Raw genomic sequence first — 23,469 nt, 5'->3', positions numbered from 1 at the left:
TCAGTGACATAAGAAGGGACAGACAGGTAACAGAGATGAAGGTTTATTGTCCGTCAGAAACTAAAGAGGATGAAACGACAGGAAACAGGAAATGGATCAGAAATCAGAGATGTCACAGCCACAGTGGTTAGTTAGGGCTACAGGTGTTCTACTGCCAATCTAATGCAGGGAGATCAAGTCTCTCTCTCTCTCTCTCTTTCTGTGGTGTGTGTGTGTGTGTGTGTGTGTTTTTCTATGGTGTGTGTGTGTTTCTGTGGTGTGGTTGTGGGTGCTCAAGCTCAACCTTAACAAGACTGAGCTGCTCTTCCTCCCAGGGAAAGCCTGCCCTCTCCAAGACTTCTCCATCACAGTCTACTGTGACCTCCTCCCAGACAACCAAGAACCTTGGGGTGATCCTTGACAACCACTTATCCTGTGCGGCGAACATCACAGCGACAGCACGCTCCTGTAGATTCTTCCTCTACAACATCAGAAGGATACGTCCATTCCTCACCAGAGAAGCAGCACAACTTTTGGTCCAAACACTTGTAATCTCTCGCCTTGACTACTGCAACACACTCTTGGCCGGTCTCCCCACCTCCGCCATCAGGCCTCTGCAGCTCATCCAGAACGCTGCTGCCTGTCTGGTGTTCAATCTCCCCAAATTCTCCCATGTCACCCCCCTCCTCCGCACCCTTCACTGGCTCCCGGTAGCAGCTCACATCAGATTCAAGACCCTGGTGCTTGCCTACCGGGCGGCAAAGGGAACAGCCCCTCCCTACTTGCAAGCAATGGTCAGCCTCCAAACCCCCCCGGCCCGATCACTCCGCTTTTCCACCTCAGCTGGCCGCCTGGCACCGCCGCCTCTACGTGGATGCAGCAGCCGCACTCCTCAGTCACAGCTTTTCACTGTCCTGGCGCCCCGCTGGTGGAACGAGCTTCCCACTGCTGTCAGGACTGCAGAGTCACTACCGATCTAACCCTAACCCCTGTACTAACCCTAACCCTAAAGACCTCTTCACCCCCACGTACTAAGCATTTGACTGCCTATGGCCCTAACCCTGGTCTGAGCATTACTTTATCTTATGATGACTGATGGATAGATGATTCACTTACTGAAACAAATGTATTTGTTGTAAGTCACTTTGGATAAAGGCGTCTGCTAAATGTCATAAATGTAAATGTAATGTGTGTGTTTCTGTGGTGTGTGTGTGTGTTCCTAGTAGAGTCTGACACTGTTGATTCTTGTTTTATGTTTTTAAATCATTTCCATGATGGGTTGCCATGGCGACAGCTGCGCCACTGAGATGGGACGCCCAGAAATCCATTAGATCTTCTATACATTATAAATATAAATATATAAATATCTATTTCAATGTTTTAGCCAGAGACCATTAGCTAATGCACCAGAGCTGCTACACATTTACTCACAACACTGAAACACTCCTCTCCCCCCTCCCCCACTCTCCTCCTCCTCCCCCTCCACCACCATCATCATTCAGAAAGGCTGAGTAATGAGAGAGGGAGGAGGAGGAGAGGGGGAAAAGGGGGAGGAGGAGGAGAGGGGGAAAAGGAGGTGGAGGAGGGAGGAGTAGGTGGGTGGAGGAGGGAGGAGTAGGTGGGGGGGAGGAGGAGGGAGAGAGAGAGAGACAAGGCCAAGACTTCCAGTTTTAGAAGAATCATTTAATGAGTTTTACAAAAACACCTCAGAACCAAAACCTCCACAGCAGACACACACACACACACACAATATAGTTCAATAGAAACCAGGGTGATCTGAATGACAGTAACCACGGTAACACACTGTCACAACATCCTCTCCAGCGTGCGTGCGGGGTGTGTGTGTGTGTGTGTGTGTGTGTGTGTGTGTGTGTGTGTGTGTGGTTAGTTAGGGCTACAGGTGTTCTACTGCCAATCTAATGCAGGGAGATCAAGTCTCTCTCTCTCTCTCTCTGGGGGTCTAGAGCACTAGGGTTAGGGCTGGGTCTAAGGTTAGGGCTGGGTCAAGGGTTAGGACTGGGTCTAGGGTTAGGTCTAGGGTTAGGGCTGGGTCTAAGGTTAGTCCTGTGTGCTGGTGGAGGCGTCAGTCGAGCCGTATTTGGTCTTCAGTGAGCGACCGACGTAGTTCCAGTATTCCCTCCTGACGCTGTCCTTCTCCTGAGACAGCAGCTCACACAGCTCGAGGGGGGAGGAGGGAGAGAATGTTTAGTACAGCAGGTTTACAGACAGGAAGAACCTCCAAACTCTAAAACTGGCTCCCTATTGGCCAACAGTGAGGTCAGATGACCTATATATTCTATTGACTTCTACTGAACATTGGTCTGTCCACCAGAAAGCTGAGTGACAGGTGGACCATTCCCATGGCAACAGCTTTCTGTCACTCAGAAAGCTGTCGCCATGGGAACGGTCCATCTGTCACTCAGAAAGCTGTCGTTAGGGTTAATGCTCACCTCCAGGGCCCTGCTGAGGGCCTCCTCCCGATTGGCCAAGCTGGTTTCCATGGCGTCCTGGTACATGTCCACCAGGAAGGCCAGCAGGTAGGGGGCGCTGTGGTTGCTGGGCGGAGCCTGCAGCTCCTGGATCTGCTCCAGCAGGCCGGGCTGAGACCACAGACCACGGTCCTGCAGGATACTACACACACACACACACACAGAGGATCAGAACCAGAACCCTAACCCTAACTAACCCTAGGTCCTGCAGGATATTAGAGACAGACCGGGTCAGAAGCTGTAGCTAACTAACCTAGCTGTACCTAGCCTAGCCGTAGCTAACCTAACCTAGCCTAGCCTAGCTCTCCTCTGCCACTCACCCTTTCAGATAGTTCCAAGCGCTCTCGTTGTGGGGAGCCTTCCGGATCTGTTTAACACTGTACCTACAGACAAGACCAGAGGAGGAAAAAGTAAAGGTCTGTGTGTGTGTGTGTGTGTGTGTGTGTGTGTGTGTGTGTGTGTGTGTGTACTGACTGTACTTCTCGGTCCAGCAGGGCGGGGTCGTTGTATCCGGTGGTGTGTGTGATGACGTAGTGTCTCTGGTTCCAGGCTGAGTTGTTCCTCACATCCTCCTCCAGCAGCTCCTCCACATACTCCAACTCACTGTCCCACAGCTTGTACTCCTACACACACACACACACACACACACACATACACGCACACACACAGGGTTTTTAGAAATTTCAGTAAATTTATTAAAATTGAAATACAGAAATACCTCATGTACATAAGTATTCATACCCTTTGCTATGACATTCTTAAAATGAGCTAAAATGCAAAAATGTCATCAACAAATCACTCAATAAGTTGAATTGAGTCCATCTAAATGCAAGGACAGTAGTTCATGTCATTTTGGAATTAATATTTTTGTTTTCATAGGGTCTCTGATGTGCATCGGAATCAAATCACTTATTGAGTGATTTGATGATGATATTTTTGCATATCAGCTCATTTTAAGAGCAAAGGGTCTGAATACATGAGGTATTTCAATTTTAATACATTTACTGAAATGTCAAAATTTGAATGTTTTCGCTTTGTCATATATATATATATATATATATATATATGTATGTGTGTCCGTGTGTGTGTGTGTGTGTGGTACCTTGATGACCCACTGTCTGTGCTGCCAGGCATGGTAGTTCTTGGCGTCCTGACTGAGGATCTCAGCGATAAAGTCCAGCTCCTCTGATGGGTCCTTCAACCACTCAACCACCATCCGCCTGTGATGCCTTCACACACACACGGACACACACACACACACTTGTTGTTGCTTGTTGCCACATGAGCGGGTGTGTGTATTGAAGTAGAGATGAAGGTGTAGTTTCATCTCTGTGGTTAAAGGGCTGTTATTCCAGGAGATGTTTAACAAGCTGACCACCGGTACTGTTACTGCAGGGGGCGCTACAGCTGTCAGATCTGGAGGTCTAGGATGGTTAACAATCATGTGTGTGTGTGTGTGTGTGTGTGTGTGTGTGTGTGTGTGTGTGTGTGTGTGTGTGTCTGACTGGAGAACTTTGGGTCAGGGTCATTGTTAGGGTCAGGGTCATTGTCAGGGTCAGGGTAGAACGTGACAAACACACTTTGAACTGATGTCAAACTGCTATCAGAAGCTATGCTAACGTCTGGCTGCTGTGGCTAATCCAACGACAGGAGCTTCCAGATGATGCTGTCTGTCTCACAGTAGTGATGTGTCAGGTGTATGAGGGTTCAGGTGTGTGAGGGTTCAGGTGTGTGGGGGTTCAGGTGTGTGAGGGGTTCAGGTGTGTGAGGGTTCAGGTGTGTGAGGGGTTCAGGTGTGTGAGGGGTTCAGGTGTGTGAGGGGTTCTCACCAGACTTGGTAGTTCTTGGGCTGGTCCTCGATGATGGCGCTGATGTAACGCATCTCCTCTCTCAGGTCTTTATCCAGAGCCTGCAGCAACACACGCCGGTAGTGCCTACACACACACACACACACACACACACACACACACAGTTAGATACTGTGGAAGTATCTTTGCTACGACACTCAAAATTTGCTCAAATGCAAAAATGTTCGTCAACAAGTCACTCAATAGTTCGTCTGAATACGAGGATAATAGTTCATGTGGTAATAGTTCATGTAACTCCTCCTCCAGCTCCACGGTTCTCCACGGGGAGGTCAGGTGGATTTACACTCAACGCTTTGTAGTGAAACCAAATCAACCCATTTCCAGCCACTGTGTCTGCTTTACCAGACGGTGTCCAGTGTTGATGACATCACAGACTCACCAGACCGTGTAGTTGGCAGCATTGAGCTCGATGGCGTGGGCGGTCAGAGAGAACGCCCGCTCACTCTTCTCATCCTTCTTCAGCAGCGCTCGAAAATAGTCATACACATCTGTAACTATGGAGACCAGGGTGACACAAGATCATACATTAGGTCATAGGTCATATCAGGTCTCTCATTAGGGTTCAACATCTCACATTTGTCAGAGTAGTTAATAACCCAGGGGGTACTATGATATATTTATATATATTTACATTTGTCAGAGTAGGCGATCTTCACTACAGGGTTGGGACCGTCATCCTGAGGGACCGGGACCAGGTCTGACCACTCCTTCCTGTCCCTGAGAGAAGACATGGGGTCAGGATGGAGGGAGGGAGGGGTTAGGATGGAGGGAGGGAGGGGTTAGGATGGAGGGAGGGAGGGGTTAGCATGGAGGGAGGGTGGGGTTAGGATGGGGGGAGGGGGGGAGGGAGGGGTTAGGTTGGATGAGGGGGGGAGGGAGGGGTTAGGTTGGATGGAGGGGGGAGGGAGTGGTTAGAATGGAGGGAGGGGGGGGTTAGGATGGAAGGAGGGGGGGAGGGGTTAGGATGGAGGGAGGGTGGGGTTAGGATGGAGGGAGGGAGGGAGGGGTTAGGAACACCTTGCTAGTACCTGGTTGGACCCCCTTTTGCCTTCAGAACTGCCTTAATTCTTTGTGGCATAGATTCAACAAGGTGCTGGAAACATTCCTCAGAGATTTTGGTCCATATTGACATGATAGCATCACGCAGTTGCTGCAGATTTGTCGGCTGCACATCCATGATACAAATCTCCCGTTCTACCACATCCCAAAGGTGCTCTATTGGATTGAGATCTGGTGACTGTGGAGGCCAATGGAGTACAATGAACTCATTGTCATGTTCAAGAAACCAGTTTGAGATGATTTGAGCTTTGTGACATGGCGCGTTATCCTGCTGGAAGTAGCCATTAGAAGATGGGTACACTATGGTCATAAAGGGATGGACATGGTCAGCAACAATACTCAGGTAGGCTGTGGCATTTAAACAATGCTCAATTGGTACTAAGAGGCCCAAAGTGTGCCAAGAAAATATCCCCCACACCATTACACCACCAGCCTGAACCGTTGATACAAGGCAGGATGGACCCATGCTTTCATGTTGTTTACGCCAAATTCTGACCCTACCATCTGAATGTTGCAGCAGAAATCGAGACTCATCGGACCAGGCAACGTTTTTTCAATCTTCTATTGTCCAATTTTGGTGAGCCTGTGCGAATTGTAGCCTCAGTTTCCTGTTCTTAGCTGACAGGAGTGGCACCCGGTGTGGTTACATAATGTCCTTCCCCTGTGGTCACACAATGTCCTTCCCCTGTCACACCTGTCCATGGTCACATAATGTCCTTCCCCTGTCACACCTGTCCATTTCCACCTTTGAATTCCATGCTGTTTCTATCACCTCCCCTGTCAAACTTCATATTGTTGTTATCTATCGTCCTCCAGGTCAGCTTGGCCACTTCTTAGTTTCTCAACTTCTTCTCTGACGGCACACCGCTCACACTACTGGGTGACTTCAACATCCAGTCGGAGAAGCTTCACTCGTCTGGAGCACTTGACCTTCTCTCCTCCTTCGGCCTCACCCTGTCCCACTCTCCTCCCACTCATAAGGCGGGCAATCAGCTCAACCTTGTCTTCACAAGATCCTCCCATACCTCAAACCTCACTGTTACCCCTCTTCCGGTTTCTGATCATCATTTTGTATCCTTCTCCCTTCCTCTCAAATCCTCCCCCTCCCAGTCAGTCTCTACCCACACTGTATCCTCTCATCGCAACCTGCGCACCCTCTCACTCACCGCTCTTTCTTCCTCTGTCTTATCCGCACTACCCTCTGTTGAATCCTTGTCTCTCCTTTCCACTGATGCAGCTTCCTCCACCCTCCTGTCCTCTCTCTCCTCATCCTTCGACTCTCTTTGTCCTCAGATCTCAAGGCCGGCACCATCCACTCCTCACACTCCCTGGCTGTCTGAAACCCTGCAAGCTTGTAGAATAGGGCTCCGGACAGCTGAGAGGAAATGGAGAAAATCTGGCCTTCCTGATGATCTAGACCCCTATCTCTCTCTCCTCCGCAACTACACCTCATCTGCATCAGCTGCTAAAGCTTTATACTACCATTCCAGAATTCAATCCTCTGTCTTTAACCCAAGGAAACTGTTCTCCACATTATCCTCACTCCTCAACCCTCCCCCTCCTCTCTGTCTGCCAATGACTTTGTCACCTACTTTGAAAAGAAAGTTGATGACATTAGCAGCTCCTTCCCTCTACCTCTCACCAACAATGCTACCTTTCCTCCCAAACCCACTGTGCAACACCCAGTCTCTGGTTTATCAGATTTCTCCCCCCTCTCCCATGACGATGTTCTAAAACTGGTCACATCCAAGCGGGCAACCACCTGCCCCCTCGATCCTATCCCCTCTGCTTTTCTTCAATCCATCTCCAAAGACCTCCTTCCGTTCCTTACCACTTTAATCAATTCCTCTCTATCCACAGGATCTGTCCCAGCTGCCTTCAAGACAGCCAGAGTCACGCCTCTTCTCAAGAAACCAACTCTTGACCCGTCTGCTGTCCATAACTACAGACCGGTATCCCTTCTCTCCTTCTTATCTAAAACCCTTGAACGTGCTGTCTCTAACCAACTGTCTAACTACCTCCTTCAGAACAACTTCCTCGACCCTCACTAATCCGACTTCAAAGCTGGGCACTCTACTGAAACTGCTCTCCTCGCTGTCACGGAGGCCCTCCACTCCTCTCGAGCTTCCTCCCTCTCCTCTGTTCTCATTCTTCTGGACCTGTCCACTGCTTTCGACACAGTAAACCACCCGATCCTTCTCTCCACCCTCTCAGAATTGGGCATCTCTGGCTCTGCACTCTCCTGGTTTGCATCCTACCTGGCCGGTCGCTCCTACCAGGTGACGTGGAGAGGATCGCTGTCCGCCTTTACTGTTCTCTCTCTATACCAAATCTCTCGGCTCTGTAATTTCTTCACATGGTTTCTTCTACCACACCTACGCTGATGACACTCAACTTTTTCTCTTCTGACTCACAGGTGGCAACACGTGTCTCGGCATGTCTTGCTGACATTTCTGCTTGGATGTCAGCCCACCACCTCAAGCTCAACCTTGACAAGACTGAGCTGCTCTTCCTCCCAGGGAAAGCCTGCCCTCTCCAAGACTTCTCCTCCCATATAGCCAAGAACCTTGGGGTGATTCTTGACAACCACTTATCCTGTGTGGCGAACATCACAGCGACAGCACGCTCCTGTAGATTCTTCCTCTACAACATCAGAAGGATACGTCCATTCCTCACCAGAGAAGCAGCACAACTTGTGGTCCAAACACTTGTAATCTCCCGCCTTGACTACTGCAACGCACTCTTGGCCAGACTCCCCGCCTCCGCCATCAGACCTCTGCAGCTCATCCAGAACACTGCCGCTCGTCTGGTGTTCAATCTCCCCAAATTCTCCCATGTCACGCCCCTCCTCCACACCCTTCACTGGCTCCCGGTAGCAGCTCGCATCAGATTCAAGACCCTGGTGCTCGCCAACCGGGCGGCAAAGGGAACAGCCCCTACCTACTTGCAAGCCCCTACCTACTTGTTAGCCCCCAAACCCCTGCAAGATCACTCCGCTTTTCCCCCTCGGCTGGCCGCCTGGCACCGCCGCATCTACGTGGATGCAGCGGCCGCGCCACTCCGTCACAGCTTTTCACTGTCCTGGCGCCCCGTTTGTGGAATGAGCTTCCCCTCACTGTCAGGACTGCAGAGGCACTACCGATCTTCCACTGGAGATTGAAAACCCATCTCTTCAGGCTACATCTTAACAGTCCTTCCTAAGACCTCTTCACCCCCACTACACCCCCTGTACTAATCCTAACCCTAACCCTTGAGACCTCTTCTGTTAATAAATAAAAAATAAAATAATAATTGGCTTCTGGCATTACGACTGCCAATGGCCCCTGGTGTGAGCATTAATTACTTTGTCTTATGATGACTGTTGGATAGATGATTCACTTACTTAAACAAATGTATTTGTTGTAAGTCGCTTTGGATAAAGGCGTCTGCTAAATGCCATGAATGTAATGTAAATGTAAAATGTCTTCTGCTGCTGTAGCCCATCTGCTTCAAGGTTCAACATGATGTTGTGTGTTCAGAGATGGTCTTCTGCATACCTTGGTTGTAACGAGTGGTTATTTGAGTTGCTGACATGTGATTGGCTGATTAGATATTTGCGTTACCGAGCAGAACAGGTGTACCTAATAAAGTGGCCGGTGAGTGTATACGTCATCGGTGTTCGATGCTGGATGTCCCTGAAACACATCCTGGCTGCCAAACCAACATACCCAGTTAGTCAGTTACCCAGTTAGCCAGTTACCTGTAGAAAACATATCGGAACGGGTCATCATATTCCGACTCGGCGTCTCCCTCCACCTCCTCCTCCAGAGCCTCGGCTTCTCTCCTCTCCTCCAGAGCCTCGTCTCCTCTCCTCTCCTCCTCCTCCAGAGCCTCGTCTCCTCTCCTCTCCTCCTCCTCCTCCTCCAGAGCCTCGTCTCCCCTCCTCTCCTCCTCCTGGACCGACATGCTGCTGCTGCTGCTGGTCGGGATGATCTCCGCTCTGTTGTTGGATTTCTTATGGAACGTGCAACGCTGTAAGTCGTCCACCGGAAACCCGGTGCTTCGGACTATGGTTCCGCAGGGGGACCAGCATGTCTGCCTGTCTGCCTGTCTGCCTGTCTGCCTGCCTGTCTGCCTGCCTGTCTGTCTGTCTGTCTGTCTGTCTGTCTGTCTGTCTGTCTGTGGTTGTTGGTGATTGTGGAAAAGTCTTGATTTAAATGTTTGATGTTTAAAGGTATGATATTCTGTTTGTTCTATCACCTGATCTCAGGACACCAGGGCAGGCTGGTGGAGGTAGAAATTGAGGTTCTGTATTTCATTTCTTACTGTATTTAATGTTATTACTGTTGATGTTTATATTTGATCTAGTATCTTGTTACATTCTATTGATGATTATTATTGATGTTGTAGAACTGCTTTGCCTCAGGCGTTTCGTTGCATTGTGAACTTCTATACTTCTATGATGTAATGACAAATCAACAAGACTTTGACTTTGAAATGGGAGGACTGTTACCGACACACTGGTCACATGGTACAGGACTGTTCAATTAAGTAGCAGCAGGATATTAATCAACATAATTAAAGGCACACTCTGCAGGATCTCTTCCTCCCATTGCTGGCTGCCGCCTGCCCGTGTCTGTCTCTTCCTCTGTGTCTTCCGGCAGGCTGGCTGCTCCAGGACCCGGAGGCTCCGCCCACATCCTGATTGGAGCGCTCATTCCGGCAAGCGCACCTATCAGGACCGAGCGCAGGGTGTATAAAAGTTTGGCCAGCTTGTCAGTCACGGGCTGTGTGTTATTGACCAGTTCCTTGCTGAGACTTTGGTAGTAGACATTCTGTTAGAGAGAACTATTCTGGACTGTGAATAATGCACTAGATGATTGTTTAGAAAACTGGGCCAGGTTTAGTTCTGTTTTACTGATTCCCACCCACACGTAGTGGATTCTGTTGTTTAGACCCACTAGGAGCAGAGGACTAACATTCATAGTTAGTATGAATGGTCAGGATTATGGATGGTGTGTGTGTGTATGGTCTTTTACACTAGGAGCAGAGGTGGCTGTTCTTGCATGATTTCAGTTTTGATCGCTGTAGCAGGACAGTGAGGTTTTATTTTTCGCTTTGGTTTTGTTTAAATTATGAAAGTTTAGTTATAGCTCGCCTTTTAGGAGCTCTCTTTTGGTTATATTTGTTTGTTTGATTTAAACAGCACCCACAGGCCCTTTTTTTTTTGTAGTGTTGTATATTGTGTGTTACCATTGTTACCATTACAAAAAGACTTTCTAAGTTCCTTGTTAATAAAATAACTTTAATTTACCAATCCATCTGGTTTTATGTTTTTTCTCTTTCCCCTAGTGAGCCGGGTTGTAACATCATCTGTTCATCATTTTCACTTTTTTATCCAAATGGTTCCACATTCTACATGATAGTATGTCTGCTAACATTCTACATCTTCCAGAGGTTAGTTTAATACACATTTATACTGGTGGACCGATGATTAGTATGTCTGCTAACAGTCTAAATCTTACAGTATGAATATTCATTATTCACGATGAATATTTATACCCAAAGTAATCAGAAAGTAATAAGATAATCTTAAAACAGAAAACAGTGACGATTGCATCCAGAGTGCTTCCTCAATCAAGACAGACATTGTGCATGAAAAGATAAAGAGTTTTGAGTCTTCATTTTCTTACAGACAACCATTACAATTTATAAAGTCATACAAAAGTCATAACCATCTAACAAACTGTTTATCCTGAAGGTACACTGGTCTCCGGTGTGACATATAAAATATGTTGTTTTTAGAAGACGGCTGGGTTCCTGTTAGTGACCCTAAGATTATTCAGAAAGGGTCGAGACCCAGGCAGGAGAGGCTGGGTGTATATACCCCTGACCCTGACCCTGACCCAGTCAGGAGGGCGTTCACTGCTTGCCGTTGCCGTTGATGGGCAGTTTCTTGTAGGTGTCTGAGTCTAAGAAGGCTCTGATCTTGGGACGAGCGGACATCTTCTCTACGAAGCCCTTGAGGGCGGGGAAGGAGTCCAGACAGGTGGCGCACAAGACATGGTGGTTCAGAAGCACCTCGAACAGGCTGTAGTCAGCAAAGGACACCTGCAGGGATCAGGGTTCAGGGTTGAGGTCAGGGGTCAGGGTTGGGTTAGTACTGAAGCAAACATTCATTCATTTGATGGTACATCCTTTACTAGAACTGTGATTGGTTACCTAACTCAGTATAGAGCTCTGTGATTGGTTACCTTGTCTCCGACCAGGAAGCCAGTCTTGTTTTTGGACATCACAGCCTCGAACTTCGACAGGTGAACAGGAAGTTCCTCCAGATACGCCTTCTTCCCCGTGTCCTGTAGAGAGGGAGGGAGGGGGGAGGGGGGAGGGTTAGAGAGGGAGGGAGGGAAGGAGGGAGAAGAGGGAGGGGGGAGGGAGGGAGGGTTGATAGGGACATTACTTACGTATTCCTGGTAGATCATTTTGCCGTATTTCAGACGAAGGTCCTCAACACCATCATTCAACATGTCAATGAGACCTGCCTCTGTGTTGTCCTTACCATACGCACCTACACACACACACACACACACACACACACACACACACAGAGATAAATAACATGTCATCCTACAGTCACACAGCAGATTAGAGTCACTATGACAGAGGACATGTTACCATGGTTACGGCCCAGGTGCCTCAGAATGGCGTTGGACTGAAACAAGACCAGGTCCCCGTCCTCAAACCTGGGCAGCTGGCCAAACACCTGGAACACACACACGTTATTACGACACTTGTTATTGCTACACCTGTTATTGCTACACCTGTTGCATTTCGTTTCGAAATGCATTTTGTTGTCTCTGTACTCTGCACAATGACAATAAAGTTGAATCTAATCTAACCTGTTATATAGTTGTCACTCACACATGAGGCCTTCAGATCTCCTTTGGTCCAGTCTTCAAAGTTCACCAGTGTCTCCTTCCATGCTACGCCTTGATCTGACATCATGATCCTCATCGCTCCACAGCGCCCTGGAACACACACACACACACACACACACACACACACACACACACACACACACACACACACACACACACACACACACACACACACACACACACACACGGCTACATCACCTTCTAACACACAACACTGATGATGTGGAAGAGCTGTGCTGTGTCTGTCTGTGTCTGCCTGCCTGTCACATAAAATGTAAAATGTCAGAGCGATCTTTCAAAAGATTAAGACTACGTGGAAAACATGATTATATATATATATATATATATATATATATATATATATATATATATATATATATATATATATATATATATATGTATTTATAGTAAAATCATGAGAAATAGCTTTTGAAGCAGTGTCATACCTCGCACAGCAAAGTAGGTGATGGTGTAGGGAGGCACTGGAGGAAACAAACAATATTCATATCAAACCATTTCATAACCAAAAGTCATAACTGAAGCCACATTACAAGACCTGCACACAGCAGCGCCCCCTGCGGAACTCCAGGGTACGAACACAGTTTACATACATGACACACAGAACATCTCCACTGTTTGAAATAGTCATGCCCTAATCACGGGGGTTGGATTGCTAACAGCCCTGACCCTAATCCTAGCCCTAACCCTAATCCTAGCCCTAACCCTAACAGCCCTGACCCTAATCCTAGCCCTAACAGCATGTGATGCCTTCAGGTTCATATATCCACAGATCAGACAACTGGCAGAGCGCCGAGTAGGAGGCGATTAGGACGTCTGGGAATGGACGTTACTGCAACTAACCCTAACTCTACAAACCTCCTATTAAACTCTACAAACCTCCTATTAAACTCTACAAACCTGTGAAATCAAAGTTTATTGATGATAAATACAACAGAATCCAGGGTTAGCGAACCCCTCAACAATGCAACGAAGTCATAATCAGAATAAACCATCAGACAAGGTGGCGAGAACAGAAACACAACAACTAGAAAGTTGCTGCAACTATTAGAAAAGAAAACCTGCGGAATGGAGAAGATCAGCGTCGAGGGGTGACGGTTGTTACGTAACCTCACTTCAAGACAACAAACAGCAATTGTGGTTAACTAACTACTAGTACTACTAATACCCAAAGCAAGTTATTATTATTATTATTATTATTTGCAGTTTCGCTATAAAACCGATCAGCGCGTCGCCTCACAGCCGTGTTAATGATAATAACTGTGTCGTGTTTTCGAGGCGGGTGAGGACGGATACTTACTGTCGTCGCTTCTGGAGTCGCAGAGGACCGGTTAACGGAGGACTTTAACGTCCCATAAGCCCCGCCCCCACCGTGTGTTTGTGCTGAGTCATTCTGTACAGAGGTCAAGATTCACACACTCACCTAGGAAACATGACATCAAACATGACAAAGCTGCACATATACCTAACCCTAACACTTACCCACTCTAACCCTAACCTAACCCTAACACTTACCCACTCTAACCCTAACCCTAACCCTAACACTTACCCACTCTAACCCTAACCTTAACCCTGACCCTGACCCTCGGGAGGTCAGGTGACTGCCTTGTCTGGAGGTGTAAGAGTGACTTGCATTCAAGATTCTTTATTTGTCACGTGCATACAAGTATACAGTGAAATGCAAAAGTGAGTGCCACAGAGTAGTGCAACAATACAATAAGTTTTAAAATAGAATAAAATAAAAATAGAAGTACTAAAAAGTATATATAAGACAGTAAAAACAGTATAAACAATATGAACAGTATCAGCAGTAAGCAATATAAACAGCAGATGGATGATTATGTGTGTGCATATGTGTTATGATGTCAGTGAGTGTGTGAGTGACTTGAGGGGGGCACTGGTGGGGTCATCGTTGATGATTCTGATGGCGTGGGGGAAGAAACTCAGCCTTAGTCTCTCTGTTCTTGCTGCATGACAGCGGCGGCGTTTGCCTGACCGCAGCGGCTGGAACAGTCCGTTTTTCGGGTGGTGAGGGTCCTTCATAATCCTGTAGGCTCTGGTCCTACACCTCCTGGTGTACAGGACATGGAGAGGGGGGGTAGGAGCTCCCATTGTCTTTTCTGCCAGGTGTACCACCCTTTGCAGAGCTCGCCTGTCCTGGGCCGTGCTGTTACCGTACCAGACGGTGATGTTGCCAGCCAGGATGCTCTCCACAGCTCCAGAGTAGAAGGACTGAAGGATCCTCCGGGAGACTTTGAATTTCCTCAGCTGCCTGAGATGGAACAGGCGCTGCCTTGCCTTTCCCACCAGAGAACTGATGTGGGTAGTCCAGGTCAGGTCTTCTGAGATGTGGACTCCCAGGTATTTAAAACTGCTCACCCTGTCCACAGCAGTCCCACCGATGTCCAGCGGTGTGTAGGCCCTTAGTTGTTGTTGTGCTCTCCCGAAGTCCACAATCAGCTCTTTTGTCTTGGAGACATTCAGGATGAGGCTGTTCTCCTGACACCAGAGTGACAGGTCCGCCACCTCGTCCAGGTAGCCTTTCTCATTGTTGTCAGAGATCAGCCCCACCACGACCGTGTCGTCCGCAAACTTAATGATGGAGTTTTCGCTGGACTTAGCCACACAGTCGTGGGTGTACAGGGAGTAGAGGAAGGGACTAAGGACACAGCCCTGGGGGGACCCTGTGCTCAGTGTGAGTGAGCTGGAGGTGTGTCTACCCACCCTGACCACCTGTGGCCTGGCCGTCAGAAAGTCCAGGATCCAGGCACACAGGGGAATGTTCAGTCCTAAACCAATCATCTTATCAGCCAGTCTGGTGGGGACTATGGTATTGAACGCTGAGCTGTAGTCTATAAACAGCATTCTCACATAGCCCCCCGACTGTCAAGGTGAGAGAGAGTGGTGTGGAGGACCTGGGAAACTGCATCGTCTGTAGATCTGTTTGGTCTATATGCGAACTGCAGTGGGTCCAGGGTCGGAGGGAGGGAGGAGCTGATGTATTCCTTAATCAGCCTCTCAAAGCACTTCATGACCACTGAGGTTAGAGCCACGGGTCTATAGTCATTTAAGCAGGCTGGGGAGGTGATCTTGGGCACAGGGATGATGGAGGATCTTTTAAAACAGGTGGGAACTACTGAATTTGCCAGTGATAAGTTGAACATGATAGTGAACACAGGAGCTAGCTGGTTAGCACAGGTCTTAAGTACTCTCCCCCGGAATGCCATCCAGGCCAGCAGCCTGTTGCATGTTGAAGGAGGCGGAGCCTCGGTTGTTCTGTTATTCTATTGGTCCAGAGGTGAAGAGTCAAACAGCAGGAAGTTAAACAACAAACACACACACACACACAAAGGGAGAGAGAGAGAGAGAGAGAACGAACCCTAACAGAGAGAGGTAAGGTGAGTTGTTGTAATGTGGATTTAGTGGATTTAGTCACTCTGCAGGTTTCTGGTCTTTGTGTTGAAGGTTCTTCAGTAGTGTGTTCACCAACCAAGCTAGAGACTCACCTATGGTACATGTCCTGTTTCTCTGGCTAAAGAACTCTGCTGATCCAGACATGCACCATAGGTGGGGTGGAATATAAGAAACTCAAACTCAGTATTTTCTCAAAGGTATTTTATAGATGAAGAATAATCTACAGATGAAGAATATGCATCACCATAAATACATTATTTTCAGATAGTCAGTCTTATTCTACAGTATAATCACATCCATAAAACTACACTCTGACATTCTGTACATATGAAATTGCATCACTTCAGTATCTAAAGCAAGGCGGATCAACAACACAAAAGGCTTTCTCCCCTAACCCTCTCCTTAAACCTGACCCCTAACCCTTAACCCTAACCCCAACCCTCTTCTTAATCCCTGACCCCTAACACTTAACCCTAACCCTTAACCCTCTCCTTAAACCTGACCCCTAACCCTTTTCTTAACCCCTGACCCCTAACCCTTAACCCCTGACCCTTAACCCTAACTCTAACCCCTAACCCTCTCCTTAACCCGACCCCTAACCCTCTCCTTAACCCCTGACCCCTAACCCTTAATCCTAACCCTCTCCTTAACCCCTGACCCCTAACCCCTGACCCCTAACCTCTCCTTAACCCTGAACCCTAACCTCTCCTTAACCCCTAACCCTCTCCTTAACCCTGACCCCTGACTCCTACAACACAAGGCTTCTTACAGTAATATCATATTATAATATTTTGAGCTAATACTGTGTGAAGTTTAATATTGCTTGTCTCAAGCCTTCTTGAAAACAAAACAGGTATGAATTTTCATTTGAATATTGTCACAAATACTTTAAATACTTGAAATAATACTTGTTCCCCTCAAAAAAGGATTAATAAAAAGAGAACAATATTTTCACCATGACTGAAAGGTTCCAGTTGACCTAGATTGTTGTAGAACATGCATCACGCTTCTGTTCCCATAGTAACAAACTGAAAAAGAAGAAATATCCTCCAGAGATTATTAATACAAGATAACTACAGCTATACCTATAGAAGGTGTACAGACCACACCTGGTCCCTCCACATTCTGATCACATCTACGCCAGATCTCACACCAGATCTCACACCAGATCTCACACCAGATCTAACACTAACCCTTTTTATGAAGGGATTTGTAAGATCTACTTGCGGGTGAGTTTGTGGAGGAGCTGGGAGAGGTGTTCAGTAGGGTGAGTTTGTGGAGGAGCTGGGAGAGGTGTTCAGTAGGGTGAGTTTGTGGAGGAGCTGGGAGAGGTGTTCAGTAGGGTGATTGTTGTCCTCCAGCAGGTCGGAGCGAAGGCTGGAGATGTCCTGCTTGATCTCCTGCAGCTCTCCTGTCAGGAACAAAGAGACACACAATCACTCACTAACCCTAACCCTAACACTAACAACCCTATCAACCCTAACCCTAACAACCCTGTCAACCCTAACAACCCTAACCCTAACAACCCTAACCCTAATCCTAACAACCCTAATCACATGAACCCTAACCCTATCAACCCTAACCCTAACAACCCTAACCCTAACAACCCTAACCCTAATCCTAACAACCCTAACCCTAATCCTAACCACATGAACCCTAACCCTAACAACCCTAACCCTAATCCTAACAACCCTAACCCTAATCCTAACAACCCTAACTCTAACCCTAACAACCCTAACCCTAACAACCCTAACCCTAATCCTAACAACCCTAACAACCCTGTCAACCCTAACCCTAACAACCCTAATCACATGAACCCTAACCCTAACAACCCTATCAACCCTAACCCTAACAACCCTGTCAACCCTAACCCTAACAACCCTAACCCTAATCCTAACAACCCTAATCACATGAACCCTAACCCTAACAACCCTATCAACCCTAACCCTAACAACCCTAACCCTAATCCTAACAACCCTAACCCTAATCCTAACCACATGAACCCTAACCCTAACAACCCTAACCCTAATCCTAACAACCCTAACTCTAACCCTAACAACCCTAATCCTAACAACCCTAACCCTAACCCTAACAACACCTTAACATAATCATAAACCACCAACTAAATTGAACTATTCAAAGTCAGTTTGATAAAGCACACAACTCGTGTCCTGGTGAATATTGTCCTTGTCAGGGTCAGGGTCAGGGTCAGGGTTAGGGTTAGGGTCAGGGACAGGGTTAGTGTCAGGGTCAGAGTTAGTGTCAGGGTCAGGGTCAGGGTTAGGGTTAGAGCTCACCGTGGTTGACCTGATGGTGTTCTTGTTCTACTTGAGCCTTCAACACAAAACGCTTCATCAGCCTCTTCATCACCTGCTGGGATAAGGTTGGGTTAGGATTAGGGTTAGGGTTTAGGTTTAGGGTTAGGGTTAAGGGTTTAGAGATGAGGAGGAGTTAGGGACTTACCTGGTGGCGAGTGGGTTGGTTAGGAATACTGTTGAGACTGTAGGACTCTGCAGTGGGAGAGCTGAGCTGCAGACACACACGCACGCACGCACACACACACACACACACACACACACACACACACACACACAGAACAACGGGAGTGTCAACAGGAAGTAAACAAATGAAAACAAAAGTGGGTTAAGAGTGGGGGAAGGAGAGGGAAGAAGGGGGGAGGGAGAGGGGAGAAGGGGGGAGGGAGAGGGGAAAAGGGGGGAGGGAGAGGGGGTGAGAGTGTGTCTGTACCGCGGCGTTGGAGGCGTCCATCCACCGCCACAGGGGGCGGGGCAGGGGGCAGGGCAGGGGGCAGGGCATCAGGCTGAAGGGGGGCGGGAGCGTCTGACTCTGGGAGAAGTACGACAACCACAGCTTGGAACGCGCAAACTTCCACTCCACATCCGCATCGCTCTGGGACAACGGAACAAAACACAAACCTTCACCTGACACAACGATGATTCCGAGTAGTAGTAATAGTAGTAATATAGTAGCATTATAGTAGTATTACAGTAGTAATAGTAACAGTAGTATTATAGGAGTATTATAGTAGTATTACAGTAGTAGTAGTAATATAATAGTAATATAGTAGTAATATAGTAGTATTATAGTAGTAGTAGTAGTAATATAGTAGTATTATAGTAGTAGTAGTATAACAGTATTGTCGTAGTAGTAGTAGTAGTAGTAATACAGTAGTATTATAGTAGTAGTAGTAGTAATATAGTTGTATTACAGTAGTAGTAGTAGTAGTAGTAGTAGTAATATAGTAGTATGATAGTAGTAATATGGTAGTATTATAGTAGTAGTAGTAGTAGTAATATAGTAGTAGTAGTCGTAGTAATAATATAGTAGTATTATAGTAGTAATATAATAATAATACAGTAGTATTATAGTAGTAGTAATAAAGTAGTATTATAGTAGTAGTAGTAGTAGTAATAATAATATAATAGTAATATAATAGTATTATAGTAGTATTACAGTAGGAGTAGTAGTAGTAGTAATATAATAGTATTATAGTAGTAGTCGTAGTAGTAATATAGTAGTAGTAGTAGTAGTAGTAGTAGTAGTAGTAGTAATATAATAGTATTATAGTAGTAATATAGTAGTAGTAGTAGTAGTAGTAGTAGTAATATAATAGTATTATAGTAGTAGTAGTAGTAGTAATATGGTTGTAATATAGTAGTAATATCGTAGTAATAGTAGTAGTAATATTGTAGTATTATAGTAGTAATATTATAGTAGTATAATAGTAGTATTATAGTAGTAGTAGTAGTAGTAGTAGTGGTAGTAGTATTATAGTAGTATTACAGTAGTATTAGTAATATAATAGAAATATCGTATTATTATAGTAGTAGTAGTAGTAGTAATATAATAGTATTATAGTAGTAATATAGTAGTTTTATAGTACGTAGTAGTAGTAGTAGTTATATAATACTTATACTAGTAGTAGTAATATAATATTATTTTACACATTATAGTAGTAGTAGTAGTAGTTGTAGTAGCAATATAATAGTATTATAGTAGTAATATAGTAGTATTATAGTAGTTTTATAGTAGTAATATAGTAGTATTATAGTAGTAATATGGTAGTAATATAGTAGTAATATCGTAGTAGTAAATAGTAGTATTATACTAGTAATATAATAGTATTATAGTTGTATTATAGTAGTAATACAGTAGTAATATAGTAGTTATATAGAAGTATTATAGTAGTATTATAGTCGTATTATAGTAGTAATACAGTAGTAATATACTAGTATTATAGTAGTATTCTGGTAGTATTAAGGTAGTATTACGGTAGTATTAAGGGAGTATTAAGGTAGTATTAGTTAGTATAAACTCACCTCTATCTCCTGATAAGAGCTGTTGATCATGGCGATGAGCACATTGAGCAGCACCACTACCATGGTAACGGTGTAGAGGCCGTACAAGACGTAACCGATGTTCTCGATGAACTTGTGGTCGCAGTTCAGAACCACAGACGACACATCAGACAGACCGAATATGGACCAGAACAACGTCCTGAAACTCTCCTCCACTCTGCAACGACCAGAGACAGCTAGAGTTAGGGCTAGGGCTAGGGCTAGGGCTAGAGTTAGGGTTAGGGATAGGGATAGGGATAGGGATAGGGTTAGGGTCATGTATGACCAATGACTCATGTTGTGAAGGCAGGGTTGACCTCTGACCTCTGACCTACGTGGTGAAAGCAGGGTTGACCTTGGCACCCCGGTACGGGGAGTAGAGGGTGAAGAGGCCCATCATGAAGGGGAGGAACAGCAGGAGGAAGAGCAGCAGGAACTTGGCGACGTGTGTGAGTGTCCGTCCCAGGGAGATCTGCAGCGGCCCGAGGGTCTCGCTGGCCAGGAGCACCGAGGACACACGGCAGAAACTCAACACCACGGCAACCGAGTACAGACCCTCAGACACCAGCTGGGGGTCCGAGGGAGACCACCTGTCTCTCTCTGGAGGGGAGGGGGGGAGGGGAGAGGAGGGAGGGGGGAGGGGGGAGGGGGGAGAGGAGGGAGGAGGGTGGGGGTGGGGGGTTTTGGGGGGAGTAAGAGGGTTAGGTGTGTGTGTGTGTCTGTGTCTTAGAGTAGGTGTGTGTGTGTGTGCGTATGCGTGTGCGTGTGCGTGTGTGTGTGTGTGTGCATGTGCATGTGCGTGTGTGTATGTGTGTGCGTGTGGGTGTGTGTGTGTGTCTGTGTGTGTGTGTGTGTGTCTGTGTGTGTGTTTGTGTGTTTGTGTGTGCCCTGCCTACCGTAGGTGTAGTATGTGACGTCGGGGGGCAGGGCGTCCAGGGTCAGGTGGTCAGAGAGCAGCTGGTGGAGGCGTTGCTGCGCCCTGCTGGCCAGCCGGAGCGACTGCAGCCTGGCGCTGAAGGACGCCACGTAGAGAGACAACATCACCCAGTCCAGAGGGTTCCACCGCTGCAGGGCGTACTCACACACACCCTCACACCACAGCTGCTTACACTCTGACCACACCATGCCTACACACACACACACACACACACACACACACACACACACACACACACACACACACACACACACACACACACACACAGAACAGATCTTATTATCATCCCTAACCCTGAACCAGAATTTAACCTGAATTTAACTAGAATTTAACCTGACGCCAACCTGACCCTGACCCTAACCTGGCCTGACCCTGACCCTAACCTGACCCTGACCCTAACCTGACCCTAACCCTAACCTGACCTGACCCTAACCTGACCCTGACCCTAACCTGACCCTGACCCTAACCTGACCCTGACTCTAACCTGACCCTGACCCTAATCTGACCCTGACCCTAACCTGACCTGACCCTGAGCTTAACCCTGATCCTAACCCTAACCCTGACCCTGACCTCACCTGTGACCCAGACCATGATGAGGGTTTCTGTCCAGCTGAGGCGGGAGGTCGTGACCCTGTAGATGTGTCTGTCCGCCAGCATGGTGTTGGGAGCGGAGCCTGGCAGCAGTGTGGTGTTGGGGGCGGAGCCTGCCAGGTGGTCTGAGGCGTTGATCAGCAGCAGAAGCAGGAAGAGCAGGAAGGACGCGGCATGGGTCACCAGCTTCATAAAGGGGCTCCGCAACACCTTACCCAGCTACACACACACACACACACACACACACACACACACACACACACACACACACACACACACACCACACACACACACACACACACACACACACACCACACACACACCACACACACCACACACACACACACACACACACCGCACACACCACACACACACACACACACACACACACACACACACACACACACATATTTCAGGGTAAAGAAGGTCTCAGACATGGCAGTGTACCACTGAGGAGTGTTTGATGTGTAGTACTCTAACCCGGCTGCAGGGGGCGAGCCAGTAGGCCATGGCCAGCAGGGGGAGCCAGAGAGCCACCAGCAGCACCAGCAGACACTTTGTCACCAGGCTTCTGTTCCTCAGGCCTTCAACGCCCTCGTACCACAGACCCAGCAACTGCTGCTGACAGCTGGGGTGGGCCACCAACTACACACACACACACACACACACACACACACACACACACACACACACACACACACACACACAGACAGACAGACAGACAGACAGACAGACAGACAGACAGACAGAGATTCATGCCTTCACACCTCAATGAACCTGAGTGAGATTTTAATAAGATTTCAGATGAGTAATATTAATCCTAATCTTAATGAGTAATACTAATGATTATGATTATGATTATTAGAGTTAGGGTTAGGGTTATATACATACAATTCATCATCATCATCATTATGATTATGATTATGATTAGGATTAGGGTTCACTTGCCTTCTTCACCTCGTACTTGATGGCCAGTCTGACGCGGCTGAGGAGGAGCCTGCTCTGTAGCCCCGCCTCCATCCCCGCCGCTGGTCCCGCCTCCAGCTCTGCGCTCATGTCTCCATTCAAAATGGCCGCTACCTCCTCTGTGTCGCGACACAAGTCCAGAACATCCACCATAAAGTCCTTACACTGCAAGGACAACTTCCTGTAGTCATTCTGTTAGAGAGACACAAGACGGGTCAGGGTCAGGTTCAGGGTCAGGGTCAGGTCAGGGTCAGGTCAGGGTCAGGGTCAGGTCAGGTCAGGTCAGGTCAGGTCAGGTCAGGTCAGTGTCAGGTCAGGGTCAGGGTCAGGATCAGAGTCAGGTCAGGGTCAGATCAGGTCAGGGTCAGGGTCAGGTCAGGATCAGGTCAGGATCAGAGTCAGGTCAGGATCAGGTCAGGATCAGAGTCAGGTCAGGGTCAGATCAGGTCAGTGTATTTTTGCCTAAAATCTTATCAACAGAAAATTAAATGCATGTTAAATTGTACGTAAATCTGAAGACACACGTATACACACACACACACACAACCAGACACATATACATACACACACACACACACGTATACACACACACACAACCAGACACATATACACACACACACACACAACCAGACACATATACATACACACACACACAGGTATACACACACACACACACACACACACACACACATATACACACACACACACAATCAGACACATATACATACACACACACACAGGTATACACACACACACACACACACACACACACACACACACACACACACACACACACGTATACACACACACATACACAACCAGACACATATACATACACACACACACACGTATACACACACACAACCAGACACG

The 23,469-nt window shown here is 47.2% G+C and overlaps 3 protein-coding genes across 3 annotated transcripts in view; all 3 read right to left on the bottom strand.

The window, feature by feature from the left end:
- Positions 1 to 1,624: 1,624 nt before the first annotated feature.
- Positions 1,625 to 9,414, bottom strand: fnta (farnesyltransferase, CAAX box, subunit alpha). The gene is made up of 9 exons (XM_083685724.1): positions 9,135 to 9,414; positions 4,968 to 5,053; positions 4,716 to 4,830; positions 4,298 to 4,402; positions 3,571 to 3,697; positions 2,943 to 3,091; positions 2,789 to 2,851; positions 2,430 to 2,610; positions 1,625 to 2,157 (listed from the first exon to the last, which is right to left on the bottom strand). The coding sequence occupies exons 1-9, from the start codon at positions 9,338 to 9,340 to the stop codon at positions 2,038 to 2,040; spliced, it is 1,152 nt and encodes a 383-aa protein (XP_083541850.1). The 5' UTR covers positions 9,341 to 9,414; the 3' UTR covers positions 1,625 to 2,037.
- A 1,244-nt stretch (positions 9,415 to 10,658) lies between these two features.
- Positions 10,659 to 13,691, bottom strand: LOC310815798 (glutathione S-transferase P-like). The gene is made up of 7 exons (XM_083685725.1): positions 13,631 to 13,691; positions 12,759 to 12,794; positions 12,296 to 12,402; positions 12,050 to 12,137; positions 11,839 to 11,942; positions 11,629 to 11,730; positions 10,659 to 11,485 (listed from the first exon to the last, which is right to left on the bottom strand). Coding segments are annotated over exons 1-7 (627 nt in total). The 5' UTR covers positions 13,632 to 13,691; the 3' UTR covers positions 10,659 to 11,296.
- A 3,311-nt stretch (positions 13,692 to 17,002) lies between these two features.
- The window catches only part of trpc3 (transient receptor potential cation channel, subfamily C, member 3), a gene marked incomplete at its 5' end in the record, with an annotated part of 7,734 nt that continues 1,267 nt past the window's right edge, over positions 17,003 to 23,469 (bottom strand). Inside the window, 10 exons of the mRNA XM_083686836.1 lie at positions 17,003 to 17,155; positions 18,042 to 18,117; positions 18,208 to 18,273; positions 18,493 to 18,654; positions 20,085 to 20,280; positions 20,438 to 20,702; positions 20,999 to 21,229; positions 21,615 to 21,849; positions 22,111 to 22,275; positions 22,579 to 22,788. Of these exons, the coding sequence (XP_083542962.1) occupies positions 17,004 to 17,155; positions 18,042 to 18,117; positions 18,208 to 18,273; positions 18,493 to 18,654; positions 20,085 to 20,280; positions 20,438 to 20,702; positions 20,999 to 21,229; positions 21,615 to 21,849; positions 22,111 to 22,275; positions 22,579 to 22,788 (1,758 nt within the window). The 3' untranslated portion in view covers position 17,003. The remainder of the gene's footprint in view (positions 17,156 to 18,041; positions 18,118 to 18,207; positions 18,274 to 18,492; positions 18,655 to 20,084; positions 20,281 to 20,437; positions 20,703 to 20,998; positions 21,230 to 21,614; positions 21,850 to 22,110; positions 22,276 to 22,578; positions 22,789 to 23,469) is intronic.

Source organism: Argentina silus (assembly GCF_951799395.1).
Source record: "Argentina silus genome assembly, chromosome: 15".
NCBI classification, from domain to species: domain Eukaryota; kingdom Metazoa; phylum Chordata; class Actinopteri; order Argentiniformes; family Argentinidae; genus Argentina; species Argentina silus.
This window is presented reverse-complemented; position numbering and strand designations above follow the sequence as displayed.